The sequence below is a fragment of the Bubalus kerabau genome, chromosome 16 (assembly GCF_029407905.1).
Source record: "Bubalus kerabau isolate K-KA32 ecotype Philippines breed swamp buffalo chromosome 16, PCC_UOA_SB_1v2, whole genome shotgun sequence".
In the NCBI taxonomy this organism is placed as follows: domain Eukaryota; kingdom Metazoa; phylum Chordata; class Mammalia; order Artiodactyla; family Bovidae; genus Bubalus; species Bubalus kerabau.
Window position 1 is genome coordinate 14,010,431 of NC_073639.1, and position 22,242 is coordinate 14,032,672.

The 22,242-nt window shown below is 40.8% G+C and overlaps 1 protein-coding gene across 12 annotated transcripts in view; it reads left to right on the forward strand.

Annotated features, from left to right (window-relative positions):
• NR3C2 (nuclear receptor subfamily 3 group C member 2) overlaps positions 1 to 22,242 on the forward strand; it is a 440,307-nt gene that overhangs the window by 328,474 nt on the left and 89,591 nt on the right. For all 12 annotated transcript variants that reach the window (XM_055550824.1, XM_055550829.1, XM_055550827.1 and 9 more), the window contains exons 5-6: positions 18,825 to 19,169; positions 21,422 to 21,566. In XM_055550824.1, the coding sequence (XP_055406799.1) occupies positions 18,825 to 19,169; positions 21,422 to 21,566 (490 nt within the window). The remainder of the gene's footprint in view (positions 1 to 18,824; positions 19,170 to 21,421; positions 21,567 to 22,242) is intronic.

Below are 22,242 nucleotides of genomic sequence, written 5' to 3' on the forward strand. Positions count from 1 at the left end.
CCATGCTAACAGACTGTTTTAAAGGAACCGCAACCTATCTTTGCAACAGAAGCAGAATTTTAATAGGAAAAGGGGAATCCATTTGTGAGAATAAACAACTAAGTGCTTTGTTAAATCTCTCTATTGTAAATATGATGTTACCTTAAAAATTACTAACAGTGAAAGTCTCTCAGTCGTGTCCGACTCTCTGCGACCCCATGGGCTATACAGTCCATGGAATTCTCCAGGCCAGAATACTGAAGTGGGTAGCCGTTTCTTTCTCCACAGGATCTTCCCAACGCAGGTCTCCCGCATCACAGGCAGATTCTTTACTAGTTTGATCCCTGGGTTGAGAAGATCCCCTGGAGAAGGGAAAGGCTACCCACTCCAGTATTCTGGCCTGGAAAATTCCATGGACTGTATAGACAATGAGGTCACGAAGAGTCAGACATGACTGAGCGACTCAGAGTGACTTAGATGTTAATTGCGGCCTCAGGGGAAAATCTTGCAGAAATGGCCCGGTTATCCCTCCTTCTTGAACTGCTTCTATCATCTCCAGAAGACAGCTCATCTTCCAGCTTTGATGGAGAAGAGCTCACTTGCTCCCATCCGGTCTGTGGTTCAGTCTTATATGTGAAGGAAAAATATCACTGAAAGTAAAAGGACATTTAAGATTTCCTTCTCCTAAAAGTTTCTTTTTAACGAGTTAGCTTCATATTCAGAACTTAAAGTCTTGGACTCTTTTTTTTAAGCACAGCTAAATGCTGTAAATTTAAAGAGTCCTTTGAAACCTAAATGGAAGACATATTCTTTTAAAAAATGCTTTTTCTCAGCCTGCTGAGCTAGGTTTGAGAGAGTCACCAGAAGCTTTGGAATTTACACTGTGGCAGAATACCAAGTGAAAAAAGAGAGCAGTGTGTCTTCTCAACAGAGCTAAGAGGTCAGACCTGGGCATCGGCCCTACCCTGGCACCACCCCGCTCAACACCAGGCAGCTGAGAGGGCTCCTCCCCAGCAGTGACCTGCACCTGCCAACACCAGACATCATCAAAGGGCCTCTGGGTGCTCCAGCGCAAGCTCCGTGTGCACAGAGAAGCTGGAAGGAAAACACGAGAAGCGAATGCAAAAGAATCACTTATTCACAAAAGGCCATTTGGTTTGGCTCAGCTTTCTCTGGGAGTTTCCAAACCAATTCTGCCTGTATCCTGAAGAGATCCTAGCCTAGAAAAATAATTTTCTTCCAAGCCTGCGCATCATTGGCGACTATTAATTCTTAAATTCAATGCATTCTGATAATGTCAGGGGAATAGAATGTGGAGTAATATTTACTGAAAATGCATAAGAACTAGCAACATTGGCGTTTGTTTTCTTTTTCCTCAGGCCTATTTAATTTTTCCCCCAAACTTAAGTGGCAGCCTGTTAACTCATTAACATGTCCTCATTCTACTCATTCTTTTTTATATTAGTGTTTAACATGAGGATTTTTTTCTGACTCTGCTGACCTGCTTTGTCTTGCATTTGTAAAATGTTCTTAATACTAGAGTGATAATATTTAGAAATACAGAATATTTTCTGTGTTATACCAGCTGTGAAAAATGTTTTTGTATCAATTCATGGGATTACTATTTTACATTTGCTTCACTTGTTCTTCTGAGGCAGTTTTAATCATTTTTAATCATTCAGTTATGATCTCAGCATTAGTAGTCTCAACTAAAATTCATCCGTTTACTTTTCAGTTAAATAAGGTAAGGCATTACTTATAATTTGATTTAAAAACTGAAGGTGATTTTTATGTAGAACATGCTGTTAAATAATAGTTTTTGAAAGAATACTTGTAATGTGGCTCTTAGTAATTATTTTATAGTAAGAATATTGAGCTAAGAGGGATGAAATATTTTGAAAAAAATTGGTCCTGGAAATAGAACTGTTTGACCTCTATATATTTTTTCATTCCACTTCATGGTTTTTTATGTCTCATATACACAAATACTAATTATTTTAAAAATCCTGAAACTGAATTTAGGCAACTTCCTTGGTTGCATTAGAATTCTTGGACACTTCCACATTGTAAGATCAATCGTAAGGCTACAATTAAGGGGACCAAGGTGAGGAAACCACTGCAGTGAAGTAGCAGCAAATGCCAAGAGAGAAGAACAAGATAATTTATGACAACCTAGAGGGGTGAGACGGAGAAGGCAATGGCACCCCACTCCAGTACTCTTGCCTAGAAAATCCCATGGAAGGAGGAGCCTGGTAGGCTGCAGTCCATGGGGTCGCTAGGGTTGGACACGACTGAGCGACTTCACTTTCACTTTTCACTTTCGTGCATTGGAGGAGGAAATGGCAACCCACTCCAGTGTTCTTGCCTGGAGAATCCCAGGGTCGGGGGAGCCTGGTGGGCTGCCGTCTATGGGGTCGCACAGAGTCAGACACGACTGAAGCGACTTAGCAGCAGCAGCAGCAGCAGAGGGGTGAGATGGGGTGGGAGATGGGAGGGAGGTTCAAGAGGGAGGTCACATATGTATACCTGTGGCTAATTCATGCTGATGTATGGCGGAGACCAAAACAATATTGTAAAGCAACTATTCTCCAATTAAAAATAAATAAATTTTTAAAAATACCTAAAAATGATGTGCAAACAAACATTCATGCATTATATTTTATATGTTCTTTGAGAGCTTATGGGAGGAGTCTTCCATTGATACTTTTATAAAGGAAAATGGCATTACCCAGTGTAAATATCCTCCTAATATATCTGTTGGGTAAACCCTTATTTTTCTATATATAATTTTGCTTAAGGTAGATCTGCTTAGCCAACTTGCCAGGTGAGACGGCTTGCTTGGAACCATCCGTGTGGGTTTTCTGCATGGCATGTGCTCCAGTTTCTGACCACTTCTTTTAGGTCTGAGCTTATGGAGGGTCACGCCAGGCCTGGGGGAAAGCACAGTAAATTAAGCTGGGTGCCATCGTTCGTTTCCGGGTCACTGCTTTTTGCCTCTTTCTCATACCTTGCTCACCCTTTGACCTTGTTAGAGCAGTCACGTTTCTTCATAAAACATTCTTAATGAGACTATTTACCGTGCATACCCAGTGAGCTCGTACTTCATGTAATAAATTTTCTGTTCAAACACATGCCAAGAAGGCAACTCTTGGACCTATTAAAGTATTAACTTTTTAACCAAGAGACGGCCCTTTGGCTGGGTGGCCACAGCTATCAGAGTGCTCTTTTTCTCATTTTAAGTAGATTGTAAAACTAGAGGGAGATTTTCTCTCTTCTTTTTTGCTTATTTGCTTGTGTTGTTTTTTTTTAAACACACATATTTCAGTCTTGAGTGTGGCATCATTATTCCCAATTCATTTGACTTTAAAAAATATATTTGTTCAAACTCAGAACTCAGATATCAGTTGCAGTGGCGTGTAGGAAATTTATTTTTTACCTAAGAATTCTATTTTTTTGATATTGCAGAAATAAGATGATGTGTGAAGTTTAGCTAAACTCATCCTTATAAAAGGTGACATTTTGATTTGTACATTGATTAATTCATCTCTACTAACCATTTCAATATTCCTGAACATAGGAACTTTATTTTTAATCAGAAGTAGTAAGTCCTTCTCACACAGGTCCTGTTTTTTAATATGGATTGGTTTGATTTCTGCCTTTGATTTCTCCTCCCATCAGAGTTAAGGTGTCCATACCAGATGCAAAAGCAAAAAGACGGGCTTATCTGCTATGGCAACAGCCCCCAAGTACACAGAAGTTGACTGTCCTGCCCAGGGGATTAGGACAGAAAGCACCTGCGTATTGGTACAGGTTGTCCTGTGCCGTCTGTTGAAAAGTCTGATCTCTTTACTAGAGATGCTACAGTGGCTAGCTTGCTGATCAGCTAAAAAGCCGCTTGGGCTCTCGGTCCTTTTCACACCCCTTTGACCTGTCGAGTTGATGCTGTCTGCACATGTGATGGGATTTCTCTATTCTTGTTTCCTATGCCATTACAATAACTCACCTTCTCCTACCCTGCCACCCTAACCACATACCATCCTTGTGACCCTGTACAAACTGTTTACACCTGTGTACAATGGTACTGACAACAGTACCTACCTCGAAGGGCACTTATGAGGATTAAGCAAGATTTTTTAAAAGATTCTGTTTATTCTAGACATACAGATTCTCAATTAATGAGAGCTCTTTACCATGAACTCTTCTCCCCACTTTAAAAAAATTAGTTAATCTCAGGATTAGGAGAAACCACAGAGCCCATTTTAAATACAGACTTGAGCAAATAGTTTTGTACCTTAGATGGTAAAACTGAAAAAAAAAAACACACACAAAAAAACGTGTGAATGTAGAGTAGAAGGGAGTGTATAGAACTTTAGGGGGTTTCCCATGGGTCTGGCTGTCCTTCCAAGCCTTGTTCAGAGATCATAGTATTTGCCCTGAAAGTATACTTTGGAAAAATATTTCTAAAATTATGTCTCACCACACTTACAAGTGTAAAGCATTTAGTCCTGTTTTTTAGACACAGATGAGACAGAGAAGTTCCATTCAGACACAGGGAGGCTGGAAGGTACATGGGAAGTCGTATTTCCTTCCACTGTAGGGCCACGGCGTCTCAGTAACTCATTCTATCATCCTTCCCCCGCAGGGCAGAGCTGCACTCAGGCAAGTAGAGAACCTGCCTACCTGTTTGTTACTTTAAGAGTTTTTAGAAAAGAATATTACATGTTCTTGCCCGTCATGCATTCCAGGCTCTCTCCATAACACATTCCAGAAAACTTGAAGGAAATTCTCCTACTGTCTCATCTAAATCCCTGCTTCTGCCCTTTAAGCCCTTTAGATCTTATCTTGACCCCAGCAGAAATAGAAAATAGATGCTCACCATGATTTGGCAAATGTCAAGTTTTTGAAGTTGCTACTTGGTTTTTCGTATTTCTTACTTTCTCCTCTAGGATAACTTAATCCCCGTCTTTTCTCACATTGTTTTTCCATAAGCATTTTTTGCCCAAAATTTTTGTGCATGGAGACTTTGTTGTTCTGTCAGTCCCTTCTGATACTTCCTGGTAGTATATATCAACACAGCAGTAACAAGGCCCAGGTAGGAGGTGTTCTATGTAATAAGCCCATTGTCCACCTGACCTGGCCATGGGGCGCTGGCTACCTCCCTTCCCCACTACTGCCTGCAGTTCTTTAGAACTGTGCTCAAAGGAGTTTTGGAATTACAGTGGCCCAGCACCCTGGCACTCAGTCCAGTGGCATTCTCTCTCATTTTAGTACCAAACCAGCAAAGGTTTCAGCAGAAGAAAGTACTGGAAATTTTCTCCATTATTTAGAAGCTATCACCAAGAGGCCACTTCTCAGACCTTCTATCTCATCTTCTTCTGAGATATTTGCTTGGTTTCATGCAGTCCCTGGTGGCTCAGACAGTAAAGCGTCTGTCTACAATGCTGGAGACCTGGGTTCGATCCCTGGGTTGGGAAGTTCCCTGGAGAAGGAAAAGGCAACCCACTCCAGTACTCTTGCCTAGAAAATCCCACGGACAGAGGAGCCTGGTGTCCATGGGGTCGCAAAGAGTCGGACACGACTGAGCGACTTCACTCTGCAGTCCCGGCCTTGCCAGCCTCAGACACATGTTGCCTCACCTTCAGAACCCTGGCCAGAGATGGAACCCACCCCTGGCACATCCTCTCATGTGCAGGCATTCCTGGTTCTGATTGGCAGTAGAAGGAAAAATGGGAGGTAAAAAATGTTTCTAAGTATTAAAGGAGAAAAAAAGAATATAGTCACAGAAAATATGAATGCCATAAAAACAATCATGTTAATCATCCGTCTAGCCCAGGGAGTATCCCACAGGCAGCTGCTGGCTTTGCCCCTTTCTGAATCCCTGTCTCCAGCAGGGAAGGTATCAGAATATGTCTGTTTTCTATAACCTTGTCACTGTGTCTGTGAAATCAGCGGCCCCTTACTCAGTCTCCCTCAGGTTCCTTGCGTCTCTGCTCGGATCTGGCTTCTGGTCTGAGGGCCTCTCCTCTGAGAGTGTGTCAGCCGTGCTTAACGTGGAATGGAGCGGGCCCTCAGTGTCCTGTGAATCACACCCAAAGCGCACCAAGGCACAGTGGGAATTAACACAGAGGGATGCAGGAAAGTAGGAATGCTCGTAGAAACGTAAAGCAACATCGCCCTGCCATTGTCTGACTCAACACATGTATAAATCAGGAACACTGACCCCAGACTTATCATAGCCTGCTTTATAAACATAACTACTTTCTTATGTATTGATCCAGCTTCCCCAAGATGGTAAGCGATTGTCTGGGCTTAGATTTTGTTATTTTTGTTATTCATCATCACATTTTCACAAAACCAGGGCACTTTCTACACAATGGGTGAATATTAGTTACTCATGAAGTGATGGATAAATGTATGCTACAACCATAGTGACAAAATTATGTTTATTATAGAGCTAGCTATGGTTATCTTTATATACACAATAAAAGGTAATATATGGGGATCCTACATATACCTATTGGAGAAGGCAATGGCACCCCACTCCAGTCCTCTTGCCTGGAAAATCCCATGGACGGAGGAGCCTGGTAGGCTGCAGTCCATGGGGTCGCTAAGAGTCTGACACGACTGAGCAACTTCACTTTCACTTTTCACTTTCATGCGTTGGAGAAGGAAATGGCAACCCACTCCAGTGTTCTTGCCTGGAGAATCTATACCTTCTGGGCTTCCCTGGTGGTTCAGATGGTAAAGTGTCTGCCTGCAATGCAGGAGACCTGGGTTCGATCCCTGGGTTGGGAAGATCCCCTGGAGAAGGAAAAGGCAACCCACTCCAGTACTCTTGCCTGGAAAATTCCATGGATGGAGGAGCCTGGTAGGTTACAGTCCATGGGATTGGAAAGAGTTGGACACGACTGAGCAACTTCACTCACTCATTCATATGGAGATCCATTAATCTGGATGCCTCTGCTCCAGATTTAGTGAGGTTATGATTGACAAAAGTTATATATATTTAACATGGACAGTGTGGTATTGTAGCAGCAATATACCTGAGTAATGAATCCTACAATTGAGCTAATTAATGTGCCCATCACCTCGCATAGTTACCACTGGTGTGTGTGTATGGTGGTCCAAGGTTGGGTTTGAGTTTGCCTTAGCATGTTTTTTATACTAATAAAGATCAATAATGCCTGTGATATACATGATTTGTTAAATTATGTATATTAATGTGAGCATATCTAGGGATACTTTTAAGAACACTCGGTTTTCAGGTTCCTTAACCACTCAAAGAGATTTACAAGCAACTGGAATGCCACTTCCTTATTATCACTTGAGCAGCTAATGATTTATTCATAAAGCAACGTGCCCCGGACCCTTACACCAGTTCTGTTCATGTGTGTGGCTTTGAGAAACATAGATGCTCTTTTTTCTGTTAGTAAAAACCAGAGAAGTTTTCCTGCCAAACAGTTAAATCTGTTGGAAGATGACATTCCTTCATTTGGTGTCAGACATAAAAATACCTAGTTTTTTTTCCCTTTAACTCGGAGCATCTTCCTCCACTCAAGGGAGAAAGGGAGAAAACATGTGGATAAAGAGGATGAGGAAAATAGGTAAGCACGATTAGGAGGAAAGTAGCAAGAAACACGGTCTGTGAAAGAGAGAAGACGGGCTGGATGCTGGTATTGTCCTGTGGGTTTAAACGAGTAATTGCATTTGGCCTGTGAACAGAAAAATACATGTTTTCATATAACCTCAATATATACTCTCTAATATTTACTGCCAAGACCTAAAATTTCAAGACATGACATGAGGCATTTCTAAAATGACACAATTCTCCCTTGAAATCTTTCCAGGGCAATGTTGTGATTGAAAAAGCTCCCCATCAGTCTTTTATTCTACATCAGATTGGAGGGGGACAAAAAAAAAAAAATGTCCTGATGACCCCTCTAGACGTCTATAGAGAATCTGTAATTGAACACACTTGACAAAGATCATGATGAAAGTACCATGATAGTCCTGTGTATCTCATCATTTTACTGGGAGATGCAGAAGCTGTCTGTATCATTCCTAGCCGGCCATTGTTCTGCACACTGAACATTGGTCAAAAGGATGTGTAGCAGGCCAGGTGGGCCTCAGGAGGCAGAGCAAACCAGAAAGGAAGTCAGGGCATGTTTCAGGACCTTTGTGCATCTTGAGACCCCATCGGGAACTTTTCACAATTTTGTAGGGTCCTACCAGCTGCTTCCTGCCTGCTGTTCAGCTTATCAGTCTGGATAAGAAGCAGGGCCTCCATTTCACAGCTCCTGAGGGAATAGTTCCCGGGCAGTCTATAGTATTCTGTCCCCCAGCCATGCCAGGAGAAAGTGGCCCCCAAGATTCTGCTAATAATTAAGGACTTGGTAGTGGGGGCAATTGCTAAGTATATAACATTACTGTGACATCCAGGTAAACAAGTGAAAATTCCTCTAGGCCCATGTGGGACTAGAGATGTTCACAGTCATATTAATACTCACCCACCCAGCCTGCAACTGTTGCTGGCAGTTGACAAATGAAGTGTGTCTGTGGGCCACCTGGGAACATGAGTTCCCAAGCCCAGAGGTCATTAACTCCATGTTAATTTAGTAAGGTGGTAGGTAGTGATAAGACCCCAAATTTATGTTCATGGATGCTCTGGATAATAGAAACATGCCCATTAAGTATCTTTGGCCAAAAATGTTCCTGTTTAATTAGCATACATCTTAATTATACACTTGGATTTGAAGCTGATGCTAATCTTTAAGTGTTAAAAAAAAATTAGATAAAGAGAAAGGATTAGGAGACTGCTTATCTTAGAGGTTAAGAATGTGGGCTCTGGCTTTATCCCAGGGATGCAAGGATTCTTCAATATTTGCAAATCAGTCAGTGTGATACACTACATTAACAAATTGAAAGATAAAAACCATATGATTATCTCAATAGATGAAGAGAAAACCTTTGACAAAATTCAACATTCATTTATGATTAAAAAAAAAACTCTCCAGAAATCAGGCATAGAAGGAACATACCTCAACATAGTAAAAGCCATATATGATAAACCCACAGCAGACATTATCCTCAGTGGCAAAACATTGAAAGCATTTCCTCTAAAGTCAGGAACAAGACAAGGGTGCCCACTCTCACCACTACTATTCAACATAGTTTTGGAAGGTTTAGCCAGTGAAATCAGAGAATAAAAAGAAATAAAAGGAATCCAGATTGGAAAAGAAGTAAAACTCTCACTGTTTGCAGATGACATGATCCTCTACATAGAAAACCCTAAAGACTCCACCAGAAAATTACTGCTGCTGCTGCTAAGTCACTTCAGTCGTGTCCGACTCTGTGCGACCCCATAGATGGCAGCCCACCAGGCTCCCCCGTCCCTGGGATTCTCTAGGCAAGAACACTGGAGTGGGTTGCCATTTCCCTCTCCAATGCATGAAAGTGAAAAGTGAAAGTAAAGTCACTCAGTCGTGTCCGACTCCTAGCAACTGCATGGACTGCAGCCTACCAGGCTCCTCTGTCCATGGGATTCTCCAGGCAAGAGTACTGGAGTGGGGTGCCATTGCCTTCTCCAAAGAAAATTACTAGAGCTAATCAATGAATATAGTAAAATTGCGGAGTATAAAATTAATACACAGAAATCCCTTGCATACCTATACACTAACAATGAAAAAACAGAGAAATTAAGGAAACAATCACATTTACCATTGCAATGAAAAGAATAAAATATTTAGGAATAAATTTACCTAAAGAAACAGAAGACCTATATATAGAAAACTATAAAACACTGGTGAAAGAAATCAAAGATCCCACAAATAGATGGAGAAATATACCATGTTCGTGGATCAGAAGACTCAATATACTGAAAATGAGTATACTACCCAAAGCAATCTATAGATTCAGTGCAATCTCTATCAAGCTACCAATGGTATTTTTTGCAGAACTAGAACAAATAATTTCACAATTTTTATGGAAATGCAAGAAACCTTGAATAGCCAAAGCAGTCTTGAGAAAGAAGAACAGAATTGGGGGAATCAACCTGCCTGGCTTCAGACTATACTACAAAGCTACAGTCATCAAGACAGTATGGTACTGGCACAAAGACAGAAATATAGATCAATGGAACAAAATAGAAAGCCCAGAGATAAATCCATGTACCTATGGACACTTTATCTTTGACAAGGGAGGCAAAAATATACAATGGAGAAAAAACAATCTCTTTAACAAGTGATGCTGGGAAAACTGGTAAACCACCTGTAAAAGAATGAAATTAGAACACTTTCTAACACCATACACAAAAATAAACTCAAAATGGATTAAAGATCTAAATGTAAGACCAGAAACTATAAAACTCCTAGAGGAAAACATAGGCAAAACACTCTCTGACATAAATCACAGCAAGATCCTTCATGACCCACTTCCCAGAGTAATGGAAATAAAAGCAAAAATAAACAAATGGGACCTAATTAAACTTAAAAGCTTTTGCACAACATAGGAAACTATAAGCAAGGTGAAAAGACAGCCTCCAGAATGGGAGAAAATAATAGCAAAAAAAGCAACTGACAAAGAATTAATCTCAAAAATACACAAGCAGCTCATGCAGCCCAATACCAGAAAACCAAATGACCCAATCAAAAAATGGGCCAAAGAACTAAATAGACATTTCTCCAAAGAAGACATACAGATGGCTAACAAACACATGAAAAGATGTTCAACATCACTCATCCTAAGAGAAATGCAAATCAAAACCATAGTCAGGTATCATCTCATGCTGGTCATAATCGCTGCTATCAAAAAATCTACAAATAATAAATGCTGGAGAGGGTGTAGAGAAAAGGGAACCCTCTTCCACTGTTGGTGGGAATGCAAACTAGTACAGCCACTATGGAGAACAGTGTGGAGATTGCTTAAAAAACTGGAAATAGAACTGCCATACGACCCAGCAATCCCATTGCTGGGCATACACACCAAGAAAACTAGAGTTGAAAGAAACACATGTACCCCAGTGTTCATCGCAGCACTGTTTACAATAACCGGGACATGGAAGCAACCTAGATGTCCATCAGCAGATGAATGGATAAGAAAGCTGTGGTACATATACACAATGGAATAAAAACACCAATACAGTATACTAATGCATATATATGGAATTTAGAAAGATGGTAATGATGACCCTATATAAAAGACAGCAAAAGAGACACAGATATAAAGAACAGACTTTTGGACTCTCCGGGAAGAGGTGAAGGTGGGATGGAATAGCACTGAAACATGTATATTCAGTTCAGTCGCTCAGTCGTGTCCGACTTTTTGCAACCCCATGAACTGCAGCACGCCAGGCTTCCCTATCCATCACCAACTCCCAGAGTGCACCCAAACTCATGTCCATCAAGTTGGTGATGCGATCCAGCCATCTCATCCTCTGTCGTCCCCTTCTCTTCCTGCCCCCAATCCCTCCCAGCATCAGAGTCTTTTCCAATGAGTCAGCTCTTCACATGAGGTGGCCAAAGTATTGGAGTTTCAGCTTTAGCATCCGTCCTTCCAGTGAACACCCAGGACTGATCTCCTTCAGAATGGACTGGTTGGATCTCCTTGCAGTCCATCGGACTCTCAAGAGTCTTCTCCAGCATGTGAAATAGATGACCAATCCAAGTTTGATTGTGCATGAAACAGGGCACTCAAAGCCAGTGCACTGGGACATCCCAGAGGGATGGGGAGGGATGTGGTAGGGGTTTTGGGACAGGGGGACACATGTACCCACATGGCTGATTCATGTCAATGTATGGCAAAAACCACCACAATATTGTAAAGTAATTAGCCTCCAATTAAAATAAATAAATTAATTAAAAAAAAAAGTCTGTGGGCTCTGAGCTATGACCAGATTCCAAACCTAGCCCTGCTGTTCAGCAGCCCTGCAACCTTAAAGAAACACTATCTCTGTGCATCAGTTTTTCCACCTGTAAAATGAAACTAATAATTGCCTAACCGTAGGGTCCTGGTTTGCATTGGAATGCTTAAGACCATTAGAAGTTGTTTTGAACTGTGCTTGGTACATAAGTGCTCAGTAAATTGAGTTTATTATTATTTTAGTTGTGAGATTTTCAGAGTAATAACTTGATAGATTGAAAAGGAATAATAACAATTTAGGAATTTTATCCCAAAATCTCAGAAACTTGTCTGCATTTCCTGCACAGAAGTAAATTAATACATTATATATATAATAGCTTATTCAAATGTGTTATAATGTGAAGATGAAATAAATTTAGTCAACAAACATATTATCGAGTACCCACAAGCATCACAGAAAGTGATGTTATAGAAATACATGAGACATTAACAACTTTCAGGAACTTTAATTTTAGAAGACAGCATGTGTTGAAGAACAGTATAAAATTTTCAAGCATTTTAGAAGGGCTACTTTGAGTAATATGATTATTATGTAACTATACTCTTTTAGAAAAAGATATTGGCTGAAACACTTGGCTGAAAAATCTACACACTGAAAATATTTATTTTCTTGAACTATTTAAGGAAATAGAGGTAATTACTCAATTACAGGTGTCCCACATATAAGATTATAACATAAAATTAAATGTAGCTGAAATGCTAAGCAATCTATAGATAATCTCAGTAGGCCCTGCTACAGGCCACAACCTTGTGTATAAATGCTAGAGAAAATATTAAGCATTCTTCTTCATGTTTCATAGCATTGACCTTAAATCAGTCATGAAAATAGATGCAGCATTATAGATTGAACGCCTAAAACAAGTATGAATCTCATAATTAATTTGCAAGCAAATATAACTTTTAATAAAATTTGAGAATACCACCCTTAGCTATTTGTCAATCAAATGATAGCTATCATTAGATGTAGTCTTCTAAAGAGTAAGGACATTTTAATGAACTGGAATAGTTTTAATATCTGTGAAATTATGTAAAAGAATGAAAGTAATGTTGAAGCACTCTTTCAGATGTTAATAATAATTTTCAGCATTGTTTTAGTTTTCTTATCCATGTAGCCCTCTGTGAAATCAGGGATAGAAACACTATCATTCTCATTTTTTGGATGAATCAGTTGAGGCTTAGAGAGAACTTTATGTGACACAGAAGCAGTTAGTTCCAAATGTCTGACTCCTCAAATGGCTAATCTGTGCAATCGAGGATTTTCTCAAGCTCTTATAGAGTCATCCATTGACCAGCATTTGGGATTATCTGCATGTTTAATTCTTTTCTTCTCCTTCTCTGTTTGGCCTAGTTTTTGAGGCATTTAGTGATGATTTTTTCTTCAGTTCATTCACTCATTCCTGGGCAATCCACTCCAGCACTCTTGCCTGGAAAATTCCATGGACAGAGGAGCCTGATAGGCTTCAGTCCGTGGGGTCACAAAGAGTCGGACATGACTGAGCGACTTTCACTTTCACTTTCATCAGAAGCATCTTGGTTCCCTGCTGTACACTCAGAACTGCTGGGCAGTACTTTGTCAGCAGCTCTCCTTTAACATATGTAAATAGACTGCATCTGCTGCTCATTCAGACAGTTCTAAAACTCAGATTTTCCTGCCTCTTTTATTGAAGGAGACAGTCCATGAGAAATGAAATGACCTGAAATAATTGAAAATTTTAAACTGTTAATTGTTAATTTCAAACTCCTTAAAGATAGGAATGACATTTTGTTCATCTCTTAAGCCCAGCTTCAACATTTAATGAATGGGTGGCAGATATGTCTGTGGTTGGATAGTGACTTGTCTTTTATCTGTATCAGTAAGTGCTTTTGTGATGAAAGTGGTATTAATGACAAACATGAATGGTTATTTTGAAAATCAAGTTAATCGGTGTGGCATCGGTCTCAGCTCAGTTCAGTTCAGTCTTTCAGTCGTGTCCAACTCTTTGCAACCCCATGGACTGCAGCTCGCCAGGCCTCCCTATCCATCACCAACTCCCAGAGTTTACTGAAACCCATGTCCATTGAGTCGGTGATACCATCCAACCATCTCATCCTCTGTCATCCCCTTCTCCTCTCGCCTTCAATATTTCCCAGCATCAGGGTCTTTCCAGTGAGTCAGCTCTTCGCATCAGGTGGCCAAAGTACTGGAGTTTTAGCTTCAGCATCAGTCCTGCAATGAATATTCAGGACAGATTTCCTTTAGGATGGACTGGTTGCATCTCCTTGCAGTCCAAGAGACTCTCAAGAGTCTTCTCCAACACCACAGTTCAAAAGCATCAATTCTTCTGCACTCAGCTTTCTTTATAGTCCAACTCTCACATCCATACATAACTAATGGAAAAACCATAGCTGTGACTAGACAGACCTTCGTTGGCAAAGTAATGTATCTGCTTTTTAATATGCTTTCTAGGTTGCAAAGCTCTACTTTATGTTAAATTTGTATCCTGTAAGTTCCTCATTCATGTTAGAACTAAGTTGAAGATGTCTGGTACTTCAGGAGTTTGAAAATAAACTACTTAAAAAAATGGAAAAGCTTACAGTTGCAAATCTAGTTATTACCAGAGTTCTAAACTCATTTGGATGTGAGAGTTGGACCATAAAGAAAGCCGAGCACTTAAGAATTGATGCTTTTGAAATGTGGTGTTGGAAAAGACTCTTGAGAGTCCTCTGGACTGCAAGGAGATCAAACTAGTCTATCCTAAAGGAAATCAGTCCTGAATATTCATTGGAAGGACTGATGCTGGAGCTGAATGCAAAGAACTGATGCAAAGAACTGACTCATTGGAAAAGACCCTGATGCTGGGAAAGATTAAAGGCAGGAGGAGAAGGGGATAACAGAGGATGAAATGGTCGGATGGCATCACTGACTTGATGGACATGAGTTTGAGCAAGCTCTGGGAGATGGTGATGGACAGGGAAACCTGGTGTGGTGCAGTCCATGGGGTCACAATGAGTCAGACATGATTGAGCAACTGAACTGAATTGAAATGAAACTCATTTGGCATTTCTGAGCTTTCTCTATTATTCATTTATTCACTCATTCACCCATCTTTCCCCTTATCTAGTAAACTCTTCATCAACACCACCCACCTGCCATCCACCCACCAATCCTCCCATCTACCTTCCAGTTCTCCTACCCCACCCCCATCTTTCTTTTACCATCTCTATCATTGTTGCTCTTGTTTAGTTGCTAAGTTGTGTCCAGCTCTTTTGCGGACCAGGCTCCTCTGTCCATTGGACTTCTTAGGCAAGAATATTGGAGTAGGTTGCCATTTCCTTCCCCAGGAGATCTTCCCAATCCAGGAATCGAACCTTCATCTCTTACGCCTTCTGCATTGGCAGGCAGATTCTTTAGCACCACCTGGGAAGCCCAAAGTTGTTCAATACAAAACCAGAAATCCACATTAACATCACATTGATCACAGAAGAAAAAAATCCACTCAAACAAAGATAGACTTCTGTTATTAAATCGGTACCTTTTCCTGGACAGAACTGGAGTACCCCCATGGAAAGCAGAGAGAAGACTCACTTGTCAAGCAAAGAGGGGTCTCTTCTGCATGACTGAGCCATCAAGAGAAATGTGAATGAAAAGCAGTTGCTATTGCACCATTTACAATCGCCAAGACATGGAAACAACCTAAATGTCCATCGAGAGATGAGTGGATAAAGAAGTGCTACATATATATGGTGGAATATTACCAGTCATTAAAAAGAACAAAATAATGCTATTTGCAGCAACATGGGTGGAACTTGAGATTAACATACTAAGCAAACTAAGTCAGAGAGTGAAAGACAGATACCATATGATACCACTTACATGTGGAATGTAAAATACAGCACAAATGAACCTATCTATGAAACAGAAACAGACTCATAGACATAGAGAACAGATGCGTGGTTGCCAAGGGGGCAGGGTTGGGGAGAGGGAAGTTTTGGGAGTTTGGGATTAGCGGATGCAAAGTACTGTATATAGACTGGATACATAAAAGTCCTATATAGCACAGGGAAATATATTCAATGTCCTGTGATAAACCATAATGGAAAAGAATATGAAATATGTATGTGTATACCTGAGACACTTTGCTGTACTGTGGAAATTAACACAACACTGTTAACATCAATCAACTATACTTCAAAAAAAAATTTGTAAGCAGTTGCTTAAAGTTAATACTGATTCTTTGGTTTTAATTAAGATGAACGCATTATTTGTTGTCCAAAATGTGGTACTTGTAGGAGTAAAAGGGGGCACTTACTAATAATCATGCTGGAAAACAAGCATAAACCAAATTGATCTAAACCAGGACTGTTCTAGATAAATTAGAACATGGTCTCTTGTATATATATTCTCCTGGAACTCTAAAGTAGTATTCCTGTACAGTATTTTGTGATCTTTTTAAATTATAGACCATGTGATATGTGTATTATTTATTGATAGTAAAAAAAATAGAGATTTTTAAAGATTGTGTAGTGGTATAACTCACACCTGCCTTTTTTAATAGCATTAATTTCCTGTACGTTTAGTAGTTAGCACTCCAATTTGGAATCGTCTAGATACTTCATTTCTTCTCTTCTGTTGTCTTGCTTTGGGGTTGATTGCAACCCCATTCATTCAGTGGAAATGTGTAAATTATTTGTGCAGGCGTAACATTTACCAAGGTGATATGGCGGCTGTCAAAGAGGAGGAACACTCAACCCTTATGTCTCAGCAGTTCACAGTATAGCTGGGGATCTTGGTCTAACAGCATTTGCACAAAATAACTACTCCGAGTAAGCAATTGGTTACATGTCAGATCAGATCAGATCAGATCAGTCCAGTCGCTCAGTCGTGTCCGACTCTTCGCGACCCGATGAATCACAGCACGCCAGGCCTCCCTGTCCATCACCAACTCCTGGAGTTCACTGAGACTCACGTCCATCGAGTCAGTGATGCCATCCAGCCATCTCATCCTCTGTCGTCCTCCTGCCTCCAATCCCTCCCAGCATCAGAGTCCTTTCCAATGAGTCAACTCTTCACATGAGGTGGCCAAAGTATTGGAGTTTCAGCTTCAGCATCAGTCCTTACAGTCCTGGAGATCCCAGGACTGATCTCCTTTAGGATGAACTGGTTGGATCTCCTTGCAGTCCAAGGGACGTTCAAGAGTCTTCTCCAACACCACAGTTCAAAAGCATCAATTCTTTGGCTCTCAGCCTTCTTCACAGTCCAACTCTCACATCCATACATGACCACAGGAAAAACCATAGCCTTGACTAGACGAACCTTTGTTGGCAAAGTAATGTCTCTGCTTTTGAATATGCTATCTAGGTTGGTCATAACTTTCCTTCCAAGGAGTAAGCGTCTTTTAATTTCATGGCTGCAGTCACCATCTGCAGTGATTTTGGAGCCCAGAAAAATAAAGTCTGACACTGTTTCCATTGTTTCCCCATCTATTTCCCATGAAGTGATGGGACCAGATGCCATGATCTTTGTTTTCTGAATGTTGCGCTTTAAGCCAACTTTTTCACTCTCCACTTTCACTTTCATCAAGAGGCTTTTTAGTTCCTCTTCACTTTCTGCCATAAGGGTGGTGTCATCTGCATATCTGAGGTTATTGATATTTCTCCCAGCAATCTTGATTCCAGCTTGTGTTTCTTCCAGTCCAGCGTTTCTTATGATGTACTCTGCATATAAGTTAAATAAACAGGGTGACAATATACAGTCTTGACGTACTCCTCTTCCTATTTGGAACCACAGCAAGAAGATTAGTGGACTGAGAATCACCAAAGGGGAACAAGTCAAGGGCCAGGGAAAGCTAATTAGAGGGAGCAGAGACAGGGCTCAGACAATAAGTTCACTCAGGTCAGACTAGCTCTTGTTGCCAACTCTGGTGGATAATAGGTGGGAATTTTTTATTTATAAAAGATTTGGTTGTGGCATATATAACTTGATAGCATCTGAAGTAACTTATCCTTCCTCTGAGCTCTTACATCTATTTTACATATGCTAGCTGTGTGATCTTGGACAGACTTCTCAGCCCTCCTGGTCTCAGCGTCCTCATTATAAAATGAGAATTTTAATAGTACCTAGTCATAAAACTGACTAAGTTGTTAAAGTGGTTAATTTATAGAAAGCGTATAGGACAATGCCTGGTATCATAAAAATGTTGGAAAAGGACTGTTCCTTCCAATATAGCAAGACATCTTTAGAGAAAAAATATGTTTTCATCAATATAAGTCAATATTTGATTGCAATTTACCTCATGGGCAGTATCCCCAAGATAACCTTTTATTTAACTCTCTTTTTTTGGTACTGTTTATTTCATTTCATTTTTATTGAGGTAATAATTGACATATAGCACTGTGGCAGGTCACTCCAGTATTCTTGCCTGCAGAATCCCATGGACAGAGGAGCCCAGTGGGCTGTAGTCCAGGGTCACAAAGAGTGGGACACTACCATAGCGACCTGAAAGAAAGAAAGTGAAAGTCGCTCAGTCCTGTCAGACTCTTTGCTGCCCCATGCTATGGAATTCTCCAGGCCAGAATACTGGAGTGGGTAGCCTTTACTTCTCCAGGGGATCTTCCCAACCCAGGGATAGAATCCATGTCTCCTGCATCACAGGTGGATTCTTTACTCGCTGAGCCACCAGGGAAGCCCAACATGCACTATATATACGTTTACAGTGTGGAGCTTAATGATTTTAATGACTTTACATTATGAAATGATTATCCCAGTTTAGTGAACAGTCAGACCCTCATATAGACAAAATGAAAAAATAAAATTTTTTCTTGTAATAGCTTTTTCTTGTAACTATTAACAAGATTCATTTATCTGTAACATACGGAAATGCTGTACTTGACATATCAGGCCAAACATAATCTTAACTTGCCCTTATTGTTTATCACTTTGTTTTTTTCAGCTCGAAAGTCCAAGAAGTTGGGGAAGTTAAAAGGGCTTCACGAGGAGCAGGCGCAGCAGCCTCCACCCCCACCCCCGCCCCCCCAGAGCCCGGAGGAAGGCACTACATACATCGCGCCTGCACAGGAGCCCTCGGTCAACTCGGCGCTGGTCCCGCAGCTCTCCACAATCTCGCGAGCGCTCACACCTTCGCCTTCTATGATCCTTGAAACCATCGAGCCCGAGATTGTATATGCAGGCTATGACGGCTCCAAACCAGATACAGCCGAAAACCTGCTCTCCACCCTCAACCGCTTAGCTGGCAAGCAGATGATCCAAGTTGTGAAGTGGGCGAAGGTACTTCCAGGTAAGGACGGGCTGTCCTTTCTGGGTCTGCATCCTGGACTGGGCGCCTCAGGACCACAGAGGGCGCCATATGCAACGGTGCGATTGCGTTAGCGTTCGTCTCAATCCTGGGACCCAGTTTTTTGTTTTTAACTCGATGTCAAATTCAGGGTGTAGAAAAAGTCTGGTGAGTGTGCTCATCTCTCTTGAGAAGTTAGAGTTAAGTATTCTAGTGTTCATATAATGTATGCATTTCTTATGTTGGGGATTGAAATGGAACATTTCATCCCAGTAATACTAATAAGGTAAAACATATTCTAGTTGTCAAAGCCCAAAATAAGCCCATTATTAGCAGCTCATAACAAGAGCTAATCTAAGCCTAAACCAGGTTAATTAAGACATACACGCTACCGTATATAAAGTAGTTATATATACTATATATGGGCTTTTCAGGTGGTGCTAGTGGTAAAGAACCCACCTGCCAGTGCAGGAGATGTAAGAGACCTGGTTTTAATTCCTGAATTGGGAAGATTCTCTGGAGAAGGACATGGCAACCCACTCTAGTATTCTAGCCTGGAGAATCCCATGCATTGAGGAGCCTGATGGACTATGGTCCACAGGGTCACAAAGAGATATGAATGAAGCAACTGAACATGCACGCACATACTATATTTATCTATATATAAAATATATATAGCACAGGGAACTCTACTCAATACTCTGTAATGACCTCTATGGGAAAAGAATCTTGAAAAGAGTGGAGATATATAGATAGATAGATAGATAGATAGATATCCTGATTATAACTATATATATATATATATCTCCTGTATATAAACTGATTCACTTTGCTATACACCTGAAACTAACACAATATTGTAAATCAATTATGCTCCAATAAATATTAATTTTTTAAAAAGACCTGTCAAGTAGGCTTTAGGGGACTCTGCATCTTGCTGAAAATATCGTCTTACCTCCAGCACCCTTTAAATTGTCCTTGAAATTCCTAATTTAGTTATTTTTTATGCTGTAGAATTTTATTGATAAGGTCCCTGTTAATCTATGGAAACATCACTTAGAATTGCAATCACATTGTCCCAGTTCATTAATCCAAAGCCATTTCTTAGATGACCTATGGTCACCTAGCAGCCATAAAACAAAAGATAATCAGAAGCCCTAATTCTTTGAAGGGAGGCTTGCCCAGGTGAAACTACATGAACAGAAGAATACCCTGGTGCCCCTTGGAGTACAGAGGGTGGAAAAAGAAACGAATGAAGGATTTGAGGCCCAGAAAGGGAGACTGTGAGTGAGGCAGGACCAGCACCAAGGATGCTTGAGGACATGCGTGCTCAGTCATTCAGTCGTGTCTGACTCTTAGACCGCCATAGATTGTAGCCTGCCAGACTCTTCTGTGTTTGGGATTCTCCAGGCAAGAATACTGGAGAGGGTTGCCATTTCCTCCTCCAGGGCATCTTTCTGACCCTGGAATTGAACCCTCATCTCCTGAGTCTCCTGCATTGCAGGCAGATTCTTTACCATGGAGCTATTGAGGAAGCCCTGCCAAGGATGCGTATTCTGCCTCAAAAGTCTGGTTATTCCCAACTAGGGGGAAGCAAGGAATAAGACTTTTTAAATGTCTGCAAACTCATGAAAATTAACCAGGAAATCAGGCTTCCTTGATGGTTCAGACAGTAAAGAGTCTGCTGCAATGTGGGAGACCTGGGTTTGATCCCTGGGTTGGGAAGATCCCCTGGAAAAGGAAGTGGCAACCCACTCCAGTATTCTTTCCTGGAGAATTCCATGGACAAAAAAGGCCATGAGGTCACAGAGTCAGACTTGACTGAGTGACTAACTTTCACATCACTTCATGAAAACTAACATCTTCCACCACTGTTTCAGGTATGCAGTAGTAGACAGTCATTAAATTATCTTTGGTTTTGAGAATACCAGTTGTGAGTAGGCTGAAGCAAGTGGTGCAGGTTAACACAAATTCTTTCAGTCTCACTAAGGGTGGTAGACCACCGTCCACAGTGAAACGTCCAGGACATCTTAGTTTTCTTTGCCCTGGCAGTTGATGCTTCTTGAGAATTTAGAGTGAATTTAACATAAAATGTTAAACAAGGCCAGGTCCATGATAGGTACTCTGGAAGGAACTGTGGAATTGCTTTGAGTCGATGAGAAGAGAGGGGGCAATGGGGGTGGACTTAAGAAGCTTCTTCCTGGGATGTACTTAAATGCTAAGTGTTTTCTGTGGTAAATTGTTCTGTTCTTCAGGATTTAAAAACCTGCCTCTTGAGGACCAAATAACCCTCATCCAGTATTCTTGGATGTGTCTGTCGTCATTTGCCTTGAGCTGGAGATCATACAAACATACGAACAGCCAGTATCTCTATTTTGCACCAGACTTAGTCTTTAATGAGTAAGTACCTATTCATTAGCCTTCATAAAATAAACTGAAGAGTTTTTCATTATGCTTTTTTATGATTTCTTTCTTTTTTTTAAGTGAAGCAAATGTTTTATTGAAATCAGTTGTCAAATCACAGTTTATCCAAATGAACATAATGCTACATTGTTCTTTTTTTTTTTTTTGCTACATTGTTCTTAAAAGAGTAAGCACAAATATGGCACAGATAACAATCCAGCATCTATCAAAATACCATTTGTAAAGACCCTGACTTATTTTGTGCTGTGTGTGAATGGGGGTCCAGCATGTAAGGTCAACTCAAAAGCAGTCGATTCTTTTCTTGATAACGTGAAAACATTTCACTACTTTGCCTCAAAATGAAAGCACACGCATCCGTCCAAACAACCATAGCAATTAGGAGAAAAGACTCCAAATGATTTCTGAACAGATGTGCCTTTATGAAAGAATACCCTGCTATGTGTGTGTGGTTTGGTTGCGCTGGGTCTTCATTGCCGCACGCAGGCTTTCTCTAGTTGCGGTGAGCAGCACCTGGACTTTCTCTGTTTGCACTGCATGGCCTTCTTGCAGTGACTCCTCTGATTATAGAGCTTGGGTTCTAGGGCATGTGGGCCTCAGCAGTTGTAGCACATGGGCCCCATAGTTGCGACTCACAGGCTCTAGAGTGCAGGCT